Below are 13,490 nucleotides of genomic sequence, written 5' to 3' on the forward strand. Positions count from 1 at the left end.
ATACTATTGTATGTTGATTTAATTTTTTTCCGAAAATATTCCATTTATTATATTAATAGTATGTTAAGTATATTAAAATAAAATAATATATATATTTACAATAAAATGTAGGTATATTATTTTTATTGAATTTTTAATTAATACCTTACTGTATAAAAAATTGTTAAGAAACCATATTAAAAATAGGGAATATCTTAAAATTAATCTATATATATATTATTTTGAAAATTTAATTGCACGTATAATACAATTTATAATATAGGTACGTACAATTTTTAAATCTTCACGAATAATGTTATTAAATTATAAAAAAAAATAATTAATCACTATTTATTATTAAAATATGTAATTTCGTGCAAATTTGAACTTAAAATATCTATACAAAAGGATTGTGTATTTGTGTTTGTATATTTTTTAGATTTTTGAGATCAGTGTACTTGAATAATTCTTTATCATAATTTACAGAAAAAATACTAAAAAATTTTTAAATTTTAAACGCCGTAAGAGTAAAAAAAATGCTTTGATTCCACTTATCAAAACGAATTGTTTATTGTTAACAAACTTAATCTAAAAACCTGTTTATTATCAAACGTATTACATATAACAAAGTTAAGTTTGGTTATAGGAGTATATTATAGGACTAATCATGTATAAAAATTAGTCAACACTTGTGGATACAACCCAGTGTCCATACAAAGCTTTTTCTTTTTTTTTCGAAATGACGAAAACCTACTTAGAAAATTATAGCCCATACGGGTAGGTAGTTATAATATTATATATTTATATATAAATATGATATATTTTTCAATGATGTATTATTATGTTATTAGTATAATATAAATTATATAAATTAATATCTACGCATCTAGGAACCTATTTATGCTATATAAGTATATTATTTTATATGTTCCGTAGGTATAAACGCGCTGCGCCGGCATTGAATGTTCATTCATATATGGTCAAGACCGTGGTCGCGGGGAACGGATGACCGTGCGGCGGCGGCGAGAGGAACCGGACCAAGGAAGCGGTGGCGGCGGCCTTACGTCGCGGCGGCGCGCTAATGTCATACGATGGACCTCCGTCGCCGAACCTGAGCAGTGCACTGCCGCAGTTGTGATGTCGTCCGGGTTTTAAACCGCTCTAGTTTTGCGCGCGACTTTTCAATATTATTATGCATCGTGTGTAATATACGATATTATTCATATTGAGTTCTCTCGAACGATATCTAATAATTACTTTTTTTTTTATGTTTTTATAGAATACCTACACATTAATATTATAATATATGTTTATATATATATATTATATTATATAATAATCTATTTATATGTATTTAATATAATCTATAACAAACAAGTTGTAGGTATACATTATTCTGTATACACCTACTAAATTAAACACGCCGATTATAGCCTACTTCAGATTGTCGGTTGAGGTACGATCGGCATAACATTCATTGTAACCATAATAATTGTTTTGCAGTATATTATAACATAATATATTAAATTACAGTGCGTCTGCGATGGCGACGCTACTGAAGAACGTCACCAATTGCATATGGCAAGCATTCAACTCACTGGACACTGACGACACAGGAACCGTGGTTAAGTCGAAGCTCAAAGTGAGTGTATCTATATATAGTTCAATAATACTTCTATACTACATCAGTATACGTTATTATAGTATACTATACATACCTACGACCTACCCCAACCCTGCGAGTGCCGGGATACGAACATTTGGATGATGAATTAGGACTTGGGAGAGAATTTAATAAATAGTTATACCTACGATTTCTGTTTTTAAATTGTCAGTAAAATATTAGCTATACTCGTGTACATCTTATAGAAATATAAAAACCATATTATGTTTATACATATGTCGCAGCCTACGATTATAATATTAAAATTTATATTACAATTTGTGGCGTGTTATTTTTGATATTATATAAACATTATAAACTTGAATTAAATAAATTAAACCTGACTAAATACTTTTAAATTAATAATATGGAATATCTCGCGATAGCGTTTATAAATTAATACCTATTATGAATACATTATTTTGTCCCCATATAGACATATAGTAATTTAATATATACGAGTATATTTATTATTATATATAGCGTATAATTATAAAATATGTGTACACGTCCTCTGATTAGCTGTATTTGGTATTATCAGAATCATTTTAATCGTTTTGATCCCATATTGTCGTCCGCGCCAGGTGACGTCACTTTTAAAATGGTTTTTTGAACGCCGCGGATGACATTGCCGTCTATAGATATACAATATATATGTGAACTTATCGCTGGTGACGTCACGGTTGTAAAATAACAACTTTTATTTAAAATGATAGATTTTCTTAATGGCCATATAACATACACCAAAATAACATTAAACATAGTATTTTTTAGTCCATAATCTTTATGTTATCTATTCATGATTTCCGTTTGTTTTACACTTTGGTCGAAAAAAGATTAGTATAGGTACCACTATTTTTTTTTTATGAACTAAATTTAATAACGAAAACAAATCGGTTAAAGTACAATACGTATTATGTAAATATTGGAGTTCATAAACGAACTTTAATTTAAATTATAGGTTTATATTAAGATAGGTATACAATTTTATAAATAATTAATAAATAATGGGTACCTACACTTAGTAGTTGGATATGGATTTGTATGAAATTTAGAGAAATTTATATTTTTCAAAACAGTTTACTATTACTATTATAATTTATATTGATTGAATGTAAATTAAGTGTAGTATGTTGGTGGTAAAAATCATGGTTAAAGATAAATAAATAAATATCTAAAATAAAATAAATCGTGGTAAAAATTGATCTACTTGATAAATTCAATATTAGCATTTACATTTAAAAAAAAAAATAATATAATTTTGTTAACAGTTTATTATTATTGTAACATGATTAATATAATTTCTATGAATGATTTCTGATTATGCTAGTAATGACTTATGAATGTAGCTAGTGTAGGTATAGTATACAGTCTAGTCATTCTATAATACCTACATGGGCAATGATGTCATTCAGTAGTTTTACTTATTCTAACATAATTATACTGAGTAAAATTTAGATAGGTAACTATCCAAAGTAGGCATGCATCTATTTATTTTTATGATTTAGTTCTTGTATCTTAGATATATTTTGGTGTTAAATATGTAATTTTGTTTCAAATACTTTTAGATTAATTTATAAGTTTTTAATACCTATACATTTTTCAATCTGTTGCTTAAAATATGTAATGTCGCTCTATCAGATTAAACATATTAAAATTATCTATTTTAAATAGGTACCTAAATACATTTAGGTTGAAATAAAAAAAATAAAATTTGGAGTATAGACGTAGTCATTAAATTAATATAGGTACTAGTTAAATATGATTTAATCATAATATTTTAATATGAAAATATTTCTTTAAAATTATAAAAAAGTAAATAAATCAAAGTGAATATTCATAAAAAATGTTCATAAAAGGGGATTATATGTGCCATCATAATAAGGTGATTCTTTTATCATTGTACACTCATTAATTCAAAAAGTATTCATGTTTTTGAAAACATTTTTTTACAGTTTCAAATTGTTAAAAAATCAATGTTTTTATTAAAAAATATATTTTTAAATATTTTTTATCCTTATATTTTTTTAAGTTTGTTACTTTTTTGAATGACATCATAGTTTTAATTTCATATTCCAAAGCAGAATAATTTTCTGAGTATTTTGATACATAAAAATCGAATTTAGGGCGAGTAGTTTATGAGTTATACATATTTAAAGTTTAGACAAGCGGAGTAGTGGATTAACATTTTGTGAGGTAACCCCGTACCACTCCACTCCTCGAAATCTAAACTTTAAATACTTATTTATAACTCATAAACTACTCGCTCTAAATTCGATTTTTATGTATCAAAATACTCAGAAAATTATTCTGCTTTGGAATATAAAATTAAAACTATGTTGTCATTCAAAAAAGTAACAAACTTAATAAAATATAAGAATAAAAAATATTTAAAAATATATTTTTTAATAAAAACATTGATTTTTTAATAATTTGAAACTGTAAAAAAATGTTTTCAAAAACATGAATACTTTTTGAATTAATGAGTGTACAATGATAAAAGAATCACCTTGTATAGGTACGTATAATAGCCGTATAAGTATTTAACTAAAAACTATAACACAATAGAGAATTGAAATAGTTATACAAATGCGAATAAAAATAATTTAATTTTTAATTAACAAATATTGTATACATTTCTAATACAGTATTTTAATGGATCTAGGAAATTTTTTCCATGTTACTTGTATAGATATATTAATCATGTATTTTTTTCATTAATAAGTAAAGCTTTTGTAAAACTATATATTTTAATATTTTATTTTATTTTGTTATTTTTATAAATAGGTTTTAACTGCAAACATTGGTATTCTCCTTGACCTTTATGGTGTAGAGAAGGGCCTTGAACACTATAGAAGCACACAAACACTAAACTTTCAACATTACAAATATTATTTATTAAGAGAAGTATATATATAAATATTTATGATATACATAATATATGTTTAGTTGATTCAACTATACTTATTTTACTAGAAATTTTTGTGTTTTAGGTTTTTCTTTCACTTCCAAACATTTTATCTTTACCAGTTCTTCAGGGATTTGAGTCAAATATTGATGAAACATGTTGGTTAATTTGTAAAAAAGATTTTATTTCTAAATGCCAAGTATTACCAGAGGACTGTATGTATAAATTATTCAGGGTATTCTGTTTTTTGTCGGAGCTCATAGTGGATCCAGAAAGGCCAAATCGGTTTCAAGTAATTTGTTATTGAAAATATTCCTGATCAATTAATTTTCTAATTTATTTAATGAGATTATGTATCTATAAAGGTTATTATGGATACATCTGAAGTGGGCTTGGTGGCTTCACAAATTGTTACTTCATTAGGCACTGACTGGGACCAATCTGGTTTTGAAGAGCTTATTGGAAATACAAATGGATTTCAGTTTGGTACGTTTTTAACTTTATTAGAGAAGCGATATTTAGCTGACGTTGATCGTGCAGGCTTGGTTGAAGCATTAAATGCTGTTACAAATACATTCATTGATGATATCATAAAAAAAGTAAGGCGAATAAAATTGAACTTTATAATTTAAATTTGAATATTAAAAGTATTCCAAGTTATAACTCAATATTAGCATACTTAAAACGTAAAGAGGTTATATTAAACTGTATCCAATTGATTAAAAGTATAACTGTTAATTTGTAAAAAAGTATTGTACCATCATCTTTACTAAGTTTAAAAATATTTTTCATATTTTATTTTGTCAGGGAGTATTGTTGAAACGAGGTTATTTATTGCCAACACTACGAGAGTATTGGTTTGTATTAAAACCATGTCAACTATTATATTATAAGAATGAAGAAGAAAAAGAGCAGTGTGGATCTATAACATTAGATCCGAGATGTTGGGTAGATTCTAATTTACAACGTATAATGTTGCACACAACTGAAAGGACTTTTGAGTTAGCCACTAAGGATCATAGGTAAATAGAATTTTGTTAAATAAAACAGCGTCACACTACTTGCTAAGTATGTGAGGGTCATGTCTGTAGTTTAGTAAAATTTTATAATAGTTTAAAAATACAATAATAATGTGATGTCTTAGTAAATATTCAACATTCTAGGAGTCGTTTACAATGGCTATCTGCTTTAAAATTAGCAATTTCTTATTCTGCGGGTACAGAAGGTTATCAACGAACATTGTTGCGTCGTAGGCAAAAACGAAGAAAAGCTGAACTTCAAGAAAAACATCGAAGAAGCAGCATAATACATGACATGGATGTTCAGTTACAGGCAGAGAAACAAGTAAATTTATTTTAGAGCTTTAATATTATTGGTTTTATCATTGCAATATTTTAGGCTAGGGCAGCTATGGAAATTCAAGCAAAAGAGCTCAAAGTGGCTAGCGAAAAACACGTTGAAGAATTGGAAAGTCTACTTGAGGAAGAAACACAGGCAAAACGTGATGAAGAAATAGTTCGTAATTTACAAGCTAGGTAATAATAATTGTTATATCTTGGTAAAAATATGTTTAAATACTTTAAACTGATATAATAAAATATTAATGTTTATCGAAATATTTGTATAGGAATAAATCAGATATATAATTACTATATTGTTGTAATTAGTTATATACATTTTTATCATGTTTAAAATTGTTAGAATTAAGACATTCAGCTTTAACTCCTTAATAATTTAAATTAAGCTTAACTTGTTCATACAATTCACAATTATGAAATAGAATTGGTTTGTTTATTGTTTTACCCAAAATCCTTAGTTTTAATAATCATTATTTTTAGAGTGTTAAGAGAAGAATGGGAGAAAAGAGAAGAACTAGAAAGATTGCAGGAAGAACATATATTACTGTTGGAGCAAGAACGAGAAAAACGAAAAGAATTTGAGATTAAACAACGAGAGAAAGAAAACCAATTGCTAGGTAAAATGTATAGAATAATTCATTAGTAAATAGTTCATGTAAATATTATAAAATTATAGTTGAATTTGTCAAATATTTTAGCTTGAAAAAAATTGGATTATTGTTTTAGAAGCCCAACAGAGGTTAATTGAATTGGAAGCTGAAAAACAACGACTTGATGATGAATTGACGAGAGCTCAAAAAAAGATTAGTGTTTCCGAAAAAGCTGTCGCATCAATTACAATAGTAGACCCAGTAATATATTATTAATTTATATTTAAATACATAAAATAATTATTATAGTTGTATATAATGTAAAAAATGAACAATACTTAAAGATAGAGATTTAAGAATATTAAATATTGACTGTAGTTTAATGAGATAACAGTAAATAAAAAAGGTTTAAAAATTAAGAATAATTTAATGTACTTGCAGGCAGATACGTTGAATATAAAACCACAAGTTAAAGTGAGGAGAACAATGTCATTTATACCATCAACAAAGGAACGACCAATTAATTTTTATAAGTGAAAAGACTAACTATTTTTTTTTCATTTATTTATAATTATTTTTTATTATTATAATATGTCTTGTATATTAAAATGTATGGAATTTCTATAGTTAAATTATAAAACCAGTTGTACAATGAGTTACAAAATTTTATTTTTATAATAAACACGAGTAATGAAATAAAGGAAAAGTACTTATTTAAATGTTGTATCTCTAGGGCGGTATGGTATACCTCTGGCCTTCATTTCCCTTACAAAATTTGGAGGTAATCGACCAGCAACAGAAATAGCATAAATGCCTTTTGTAAATCTATCTGTAAGATTAATAGTTCATTAAATAAATAGTTAAATATTTCATATAATTAACAATAATATTAAATGAAAATTGAAACTTACTGATTTTTTGCCATCTAGCAACCCAACTGTCTTCAGGGCTCATTAGTGCAACCATTCTATGAAAACATATAAAATAAAATTATAGCAATAATTTTTTTTTTTTTTTTATAAGTAGTAGGTTAGAGTACTCTTTACCCATCAAAATTTGAACTTGTACAATCATACACATGGTCACGGTTATTTTTCATTCTCAAAAATTCATCACAATTGTCACAGCCATCAAATTCAAATTGATCAAAAGACTGTATGGAAATAATAATAAAAATAAAAAATCATTTAACTATAAATAAATTAAGTTATTAAGCATACAGCATGACTGTAAGTATAAACATACTTTAAATTACAGTAGAACCTCGATTATCCATCCCCCGATTAACCGTCAGACCGAACTTAACGCGTTTCAGTAAATAATAATAATAACAATATATATATTCCGAAACTTTCCGGCAATATCTACTAGATACGCGATAGGTACATATGTATATATATATATTATGGGTGAGATAAAAACAGTTAATTGCGATAGTGATCGCATTTATTGTTTTTGAAAAGTCAGTTAGTTTTATATTACACGTGTGTTCGTTTGCTTGACCGTTCGCGGTTTTAGTCTCTGTGTGCAAAGATTTTAAGTATATCATAATAAAAAAAAAAAAAATAATAAATAATATGTATGTATGTTTAAAAAAAATTGTGTTGCTCGCTTAACCGTCTTTTCGATCATCCGTCAAAGCTCTGGTCCCGAGACTGACGGTTAATCGAGGTTCTACTGTACTTAAAATTGTTTTAATTATTTAATCATTAACTTGCATTATATTTTATACATTTGGCAAAATGATTTTACCGACTATAAATTATAATAGAAATGTTCGTACTTAACACTTTTAATGTTTTTTGAAGCAACTTAAAAGGATGCTATACCCACATTTGTCGTCTATGTCTTAATAGTGTGTAACATTGCAAATCTATGCTCAGCAGTTAAAATTTAGTTTTTTTAGTTTTAATGGTAAAGTAAATAGGTAATGAAACTTAATGGTAATAGCTTTGGCTGTGTTTATAAGTAGGTTTTTTAAGATAATTCTGAAAGTTATGAGCTTTTTAAACTGTATTTATTTTTATATATGTAAAACTCAATAAAAAAATTGAAATACTATAAAAATCAATGACAGAGACAACAAAGGCTGGTATAGAGTACCAATTGAGTATTAATTGTGTCAAAAAAATAGTACATGAATATAAATAAAAAATGAATAGAAATGTATTTTTAGTTTAAAGTCAACTAAAAAAAAAACAATACATTTTTTTATTTATATTATATAATTGGTAAATTTGATTGCAAAAACTTCACTTAAAATACAACGTAAGGAGATAAGTTACAGATACTAATTCAAGTTAAAATATTCATATAGTTTATTAAAATATTTGGTTATAGAAAAAAATGGTGTTTAATCAAGGCTGAAATAACAGAATTAAACATTAAACAGACAGATTAAATTAGAAATATTATAAACTTTATGTTAAGATAGTAAAGTTGATAGATAAATTTTGTTTCATTACTCATTTAAGAATCAACATAATTACCTTAATTAACGAGCATACAAGACATGCTCTAGCGGATCTCATATCCTTAGGAATCGAGTCAAGCGACATTGTAGTTTGGACGATGACAGTACAGGTTCTAAAAAAACGTATGTAAACTAATTAATTTAATACACTAGAAGTGAAATTCAATTTTTATAATAACTATTAAATAAATTGATTGAAAGACTGAAAAATACAAACATGTAAAAATGTAAAGTAGGTAAACGCTATTTGCCAAAGTACTTATAACTAATGAACGATATTTAGAATATTCACAGTATATGTATTTTATGTATAATATATAATGAATAATGATTAATAATTATTATTTGTATTTACTGTATTTTGTGTGCTGTGTCCTATGATAATTGATAATATATATTTTTCTTTTATCATATTATCAAGAAAAAAAAATCATATTATTATTATCACAACCATCTGTATTTCAAAGACGCTGTAAGAATATGGTAGATATTATATAGTCTGTGGCGATATTCCCGATCGGATCATAAATTAATAACTGCAGCTGTTCCAAACACGCAAGCGCTCAGTAGTCAGTTGATTTTTTCAACGAGAATAATTAATAACATCGTTACCGTTTACCGGGAAAAAAGAATTAATACCAAGGTCCTATTTTAAAGAAAACTATATTTTTTTTCTAGGGACAAACCGGGTAGCCAGCTAGGAAACCTGGAAATGACTCGCTTTGGAATAAATGATCCGGTATTGATTTATGTACAAATTTAATAATTATAATTACACCACATATTAGTCAAATTGTCAAAATGTATTTTTGTTCAAATAGATTTCAATTAATAGATAATAATTACTTTTTCTATTTAATCTATAGTCTATATTAATTATTTATATGTGTAGAAATTATGATTTAGTAATGGTATTCAGCTCATTATTTTCTAAAAATGTGTATCTATCTACTGAAGTTATGAGTCATGATATGAATTGATTATTTTTATTGTGTAATAAAATACACAAAAAATATTATTTGATATTTAGAGTAGGTATATTAAATTAATTTTTACTATTATTATTAAATTGTACAGCAATGATTACTTTTAGCTTGTCACCATGGTGCACTCTTAGAATAAGTACTTATCACATTCTTGCTTTAAATTAATATTTATAAAAGATATTTGGGCACAGTCAATTTTATGAGAGTTATTGTCTTAAAGCTAAATAGTGGTGATAAGTAACTACTTAGTAAATACTAGGAAGATAATGAAAAAGTAGTATTGGGTATTGCCGGTAGAGGATTTTAAAGTTTTTTGTATTTATATATATATTTAAATATTATTTAATATTAATGTTTTTAAGTTGTAAGCACGAATTAATATATACCTAGTAATTTAAAAGTATTAGTATATTTTAATTCGTGGTAATAATTTATGTCTACGTATATAAAAAAATTAGATAAAATAATATTTTAATAATTACTATTTAATGAATGCGCTTCGCTAACAACTAATTATCCTACAGTAGTTATTACTAATAAAAAACATATTTATAGCTATTTTTTTTTCTATTTTTTATTTATACAATCTATACAATATTTAGTATTTATAATAAGCATAATAGATATAGTTATAAAAAGAAATACAATTAAACAGAAGGGCTTGAGTGGAGAAGCCGCCCACTGGCGACACCCCGGTAAATTTATAGCTATTTAAATAATAAATAATAAATATATAACAAAATATTTTTAGAAGTATAAATTGACAGATGGTCTCGGGGCTCTGCTCAAAATTTTTTTTTTATCGTATTCAATAATAGATCAATATCTATTGTATTCTAATTTAACGCATCCGTAACAGTTACCAACTCAATGATATGAGGGCCTATTCTAAGGATTTTTGTCAACAACACATTACATTCCATCTGCCCATCTATCAAAGGTCACACATTTATAACTCTACTCTTAACTATTCTAAAATATAATTATATAACAATAAAACTAATAAACATTGCAAAAATGAATATATTTCGACTAAAACATTTGTCATTTTAAATATAATTTTTAATAAGTATAGAATTTTATTGTGTTATATAATTATAAAAAATAAATTTTAATACTTTTAATTAATTAGGTAAATACACATTAACTACTTAAGATACTTATGTAAGTATACTTAAAACTAATTACGTAATTATATTTAAATTTATAAATTATATTAAGGGGCCTCGCTACTGTCGTCAATTTGAGCTCAAAAGAAGTAAGGTTTTGACAAAATTAAAGTTAGTTTAAGATGTCCGACTTTGATTCTGAAAAAAATTCTGAACTCAGCAGAAAATTGTCTATAGATCGTACGGAATACTTTGTAACAATTAAATCTTATATATTCTAATGAAGTGGTAATAAAAACTTGAAAATATGCATTTTTTCAAATCATAATATTAAATTTAAAATTACAATTAAAACCAAAATGTTTCGTACGATATACAGACATTTTTTTGCTGAATTTAAATATTTTTTCAGAATTAAGATCAGACAACGTTAACTAACTTTAATTTTGTCAAATCAATCAGATTCAAATACACAGATCTTGGGCGGCTAAGACGAGATTTTGGATTGCCTAAATGTTGTTCCTTAAATAATAACCGTAGCGAGGCCCCTTAATAAATTTTATTAAAAACAAGTCAAATTGTATTTAGGTATATGTTTTGTGGGAACAATAATTTATTATTATTGCAGCTTATTATGAAATATAAAAAATATAAAAGTCAAATAAATAATTAAAATCCAATTGGACCATATCAAAAAAACCGTACATATATTTCAATACTAGTATTATACTACTAGGTACTTACCGAAATGATGTGTCTGACGTCTGTATAATGTATATACTATATTTGAATAATATTATAAACACTAAGCTAATTATTACTCATTAGGTACACACTCAAACTAATATTGTACTTCAAATATGAATACACTACTGAATATACCCGTACAATAACTTTACTAATAAGTAGAAAGCCAACGATTTGTAAAATAATTATCGGTGGAATTACCGGAATTGAATCGAAAGAAACCAAGGCCTGCAAATACCTATTAAAATTTTATACTTATAAGTTATAACCCATATAAATAGTTTATTATACAATACACATAATACTAAATCATACTAGTATGATTGTAATATGTTTATGTACGGCGTAAGCAAGTACCGATAAGGTAATCTATTTCCGAAAAATAATCTTTAAAATAATACATTAGTCAAATAATTTAACATGTAATATTTAAAATTTGAAAATTAATTCACTAAAATACGCATAATTTCCACAAATTTATGACATCCGTAGTTTTTCAAAACTATAATTTTCGAATAATTTCACCAACTTCCTCACCCGTAATTTTATTATTATAACATTATCAACAACATAAAAATGTATTTCCAACAACGTAAAACATTTTCTCAATATCGCAAACAATGCTCAACAGCGCTTTATAATATACCCTGAGTGACATGACATTGCAGTAATGTACCTATTTTGCCTATATTTTACGCCAGATTACAATTAACATTTACGTAATGCATGTAAAACAATAATATAATATATTATATTGTTAATATTTATGTTTTATATACACTTCATTTCTATCAGTATTTTAGTATCGTCTTTAACCTAAATGATAGTCATTAAATATTTAAAATTTAATTTTGCTATTAAAGTATTGATGTACAGTTGATATTACAATAAACTTCAATATAAATAAATCGTTTGTTATACTCGTTTTTAGATATAAATGATATAATATGTATGTTTATACTACATAAATATTTTATTATTGAAATAAAATTAATTCATTATCACTGTATCTATTCTATGTCTAGAAGATAGCTACGAAAAATATAAAAAAAGTGACTTGAATATGGCAAATAAAAAAAAAAAATTGGTAAGAGAAATACGATTATTGTTATTATCGAAGTCTTAACAATTTACAAATAAAATTAAATCTCTAATTGTAGTTTTAATATTGTAGTTTTTTTTTTGTAAGAAAAAAACCTTAAAAGTTTAAAAGTTTTTTATATTTTTATAGCAATCTAAAAATATTAAAAAATATTACTTATTGTGGGTTTGAAGACATTATAACAAATATGACCAAAGTTCATTGGTACAATTTAGCTAGTTTTCCCTTCATATTAATAGTTTTTAGAATTTTCACTTTTATCATCTCATTTGTCGGTTTAATTGTGTTAATAATTTGTTATTAATTGTTTGTTGTTATTTTTTGTAAAGTTAAAATGTTTATCAATATTTTTGTGATTGGGTAAGTTTTGTGATGTTGAAAAAAAGGAGCTTAGTGAACTTGTTGAATAAATTTAGCCTTGTTGTAAGTGTAAGATCTGTAAAATCTAATAGTCAGAAGATATCATAATCAGTATGTAATGTAAACACTTAATATTTTATAATGTATATTATTTATGATATTTAATAGTGAAGATTAATAATATTTGAATAATAAAAATGTTTCTTACATCATTG

At 25.3% G+C, this 13,490-nt stretch overlaps 2 protein-coding genes across 5 annotated transcripts; one reads left to right on the top strand and one right to left on the bottom strand.

Annotated features, from left to right (window-relative positions):
- Window positions 1-1,073: 1,073 nt before the first annotated feature.
- LOC132917659 (switch-associated protein 70-like) lies at window positions 1,074-7,218 on the top strand. 2 transcript variants are annotated; one of them, XM_060978498.1, is made up of 11 exons: window positions 1,079-1,435; window positions 1,513-1,621; window positions 4,430-4,549; window positions 4,636-4,842; window positions 4,916-5,149; window positions 5,358-5,572; window positions 5,714-5,894; window positions 5,949-6,085; window positions 6,389-6,525; window positions 6,635-6,759; window positions 6,940-7,218. In XM_060978498.1, exons 2-11 carry the CDS (start codon window positions 1,523-1,525, stop codon window positions 7,033-7,035), a joined length of 1,551 nt encoding a protein of 516 aa, XP_060834481.1. In that variant the 5' UTR covers window positions 1,079-1,435; window positions 1,513-1,522; the 3' UTR covers window positions 7,036-7,218. The 2 variants fall into 2 exon arrangements, with proteins under 2 accessions (XP_060834482.1, XP_060834481.1); XM_060978499.1 differs by lacking the exon at window positions 6,940-7,218 and having other exon boundaries at window positions 1,074-1,435; window positions 6,607-6,745.
- Window positions 7,143-9,391, bottom strand: LOC132917660 (transcription elongation factor SPT4). 3 transcript variants are annotated; one of them, XM_060978501.1, is made up of 5 exons: window positions 9,327-9,391; window positions 8,988-9,084; window positions 7,545-7,651; window positions 7,410-7,465; window positions 7,143-7,327 (listed from the first exon to the last, which is right to left on the bottom strand). In XM_060978501.1, exons 2-5 carry the CDS (start codon window positions 9,054-9,056, stop codon window positions 7,209-7,211), a joined length of 351 nt encoding a protein of 116 aa, XP_060834484.1. In that variant the 5' UTR covers window positions 9,057-9,084; window positions 9,327-9,391; the 3' UTR covers window positions 7,143-7,208. The 3 variants fall into 3 exon arrangements, with proteins under 3 accessions (XP_060834484.1, XP_060834483.1, XP_060834485.1); XM_060978500.1 differs by having other exon boundaries at window positions 9,189-9,330; XM_060978502.1 differs by lacking the exon at window positions 9,327-9,391 and adding an exon at window positions 9,189-9,326 and having other exon boundaries at window positions 8,988-9,103.
- Between the last annotated feature and the right edge of the window lie 4,099 nt (window positions 9,392-13,490).

This window comes from Rhopalosiphum padi, chromosome 1, assembly GCF_020882245.1.
Source record: "Rhopalosiphum padi isolate XX-2018 chromosome 1, ASM2088224v1, whole genome shotgun sequence".
Taxonomy (NCBI): Eukaryota; Metazoa; Arthropoda; class Insecta; order Hemiptera; family Aphididae; genus Rhopalosiphum; species Rhopalosiphum padi.

Excerpts from the sequence above, each read along its gene's own strand:
- LOC132917659 (XM_060978498.1), top strand. The coding sequence starts at position 1,523 with ATGGCGACGCTACTGAAGAACGTCACCAATTGCATATGGCAAGCATTC. Across the intron at positions 5,150-5,357 it reads TTGATGATATCATAAAAAAA|GGAGTATTGTTGAAACGAGG; the intron begins GTAAGGCGAATA and ends TTATTTTGTCAG. Across the intron at positions 5,895-5,948 it reads AGTTACAGGCAGAGAAACAA|GCTAGGGCAGCTATGGAAAT; the intron begins GTAAATTTATTT and ends GCAATATTTTAG.
- LOC132917660 (XM_060978501.1), bottom strand. The coding sequence starts at position 9,056 with ATGTCGCTTGACTCGATTCCTAAGGATATGAGATCCGCTAGAGCATGT. Across the intron at positions 7,652-8,987 it reads TTGTATGCTCGTTAATTAAG|TCTTTTGATCAATTTGAATT; the intron begins GTAATTATGTTG and ends ATTTCCATACAG. Across the intron at positions 7,328-7,409 it reads TGCTAGATGGCAAAAAATCA|ATAGATTTACAAAAGGCATT; the intron begins GTAAGTTTCAAT and ends TTAATCTTACAG.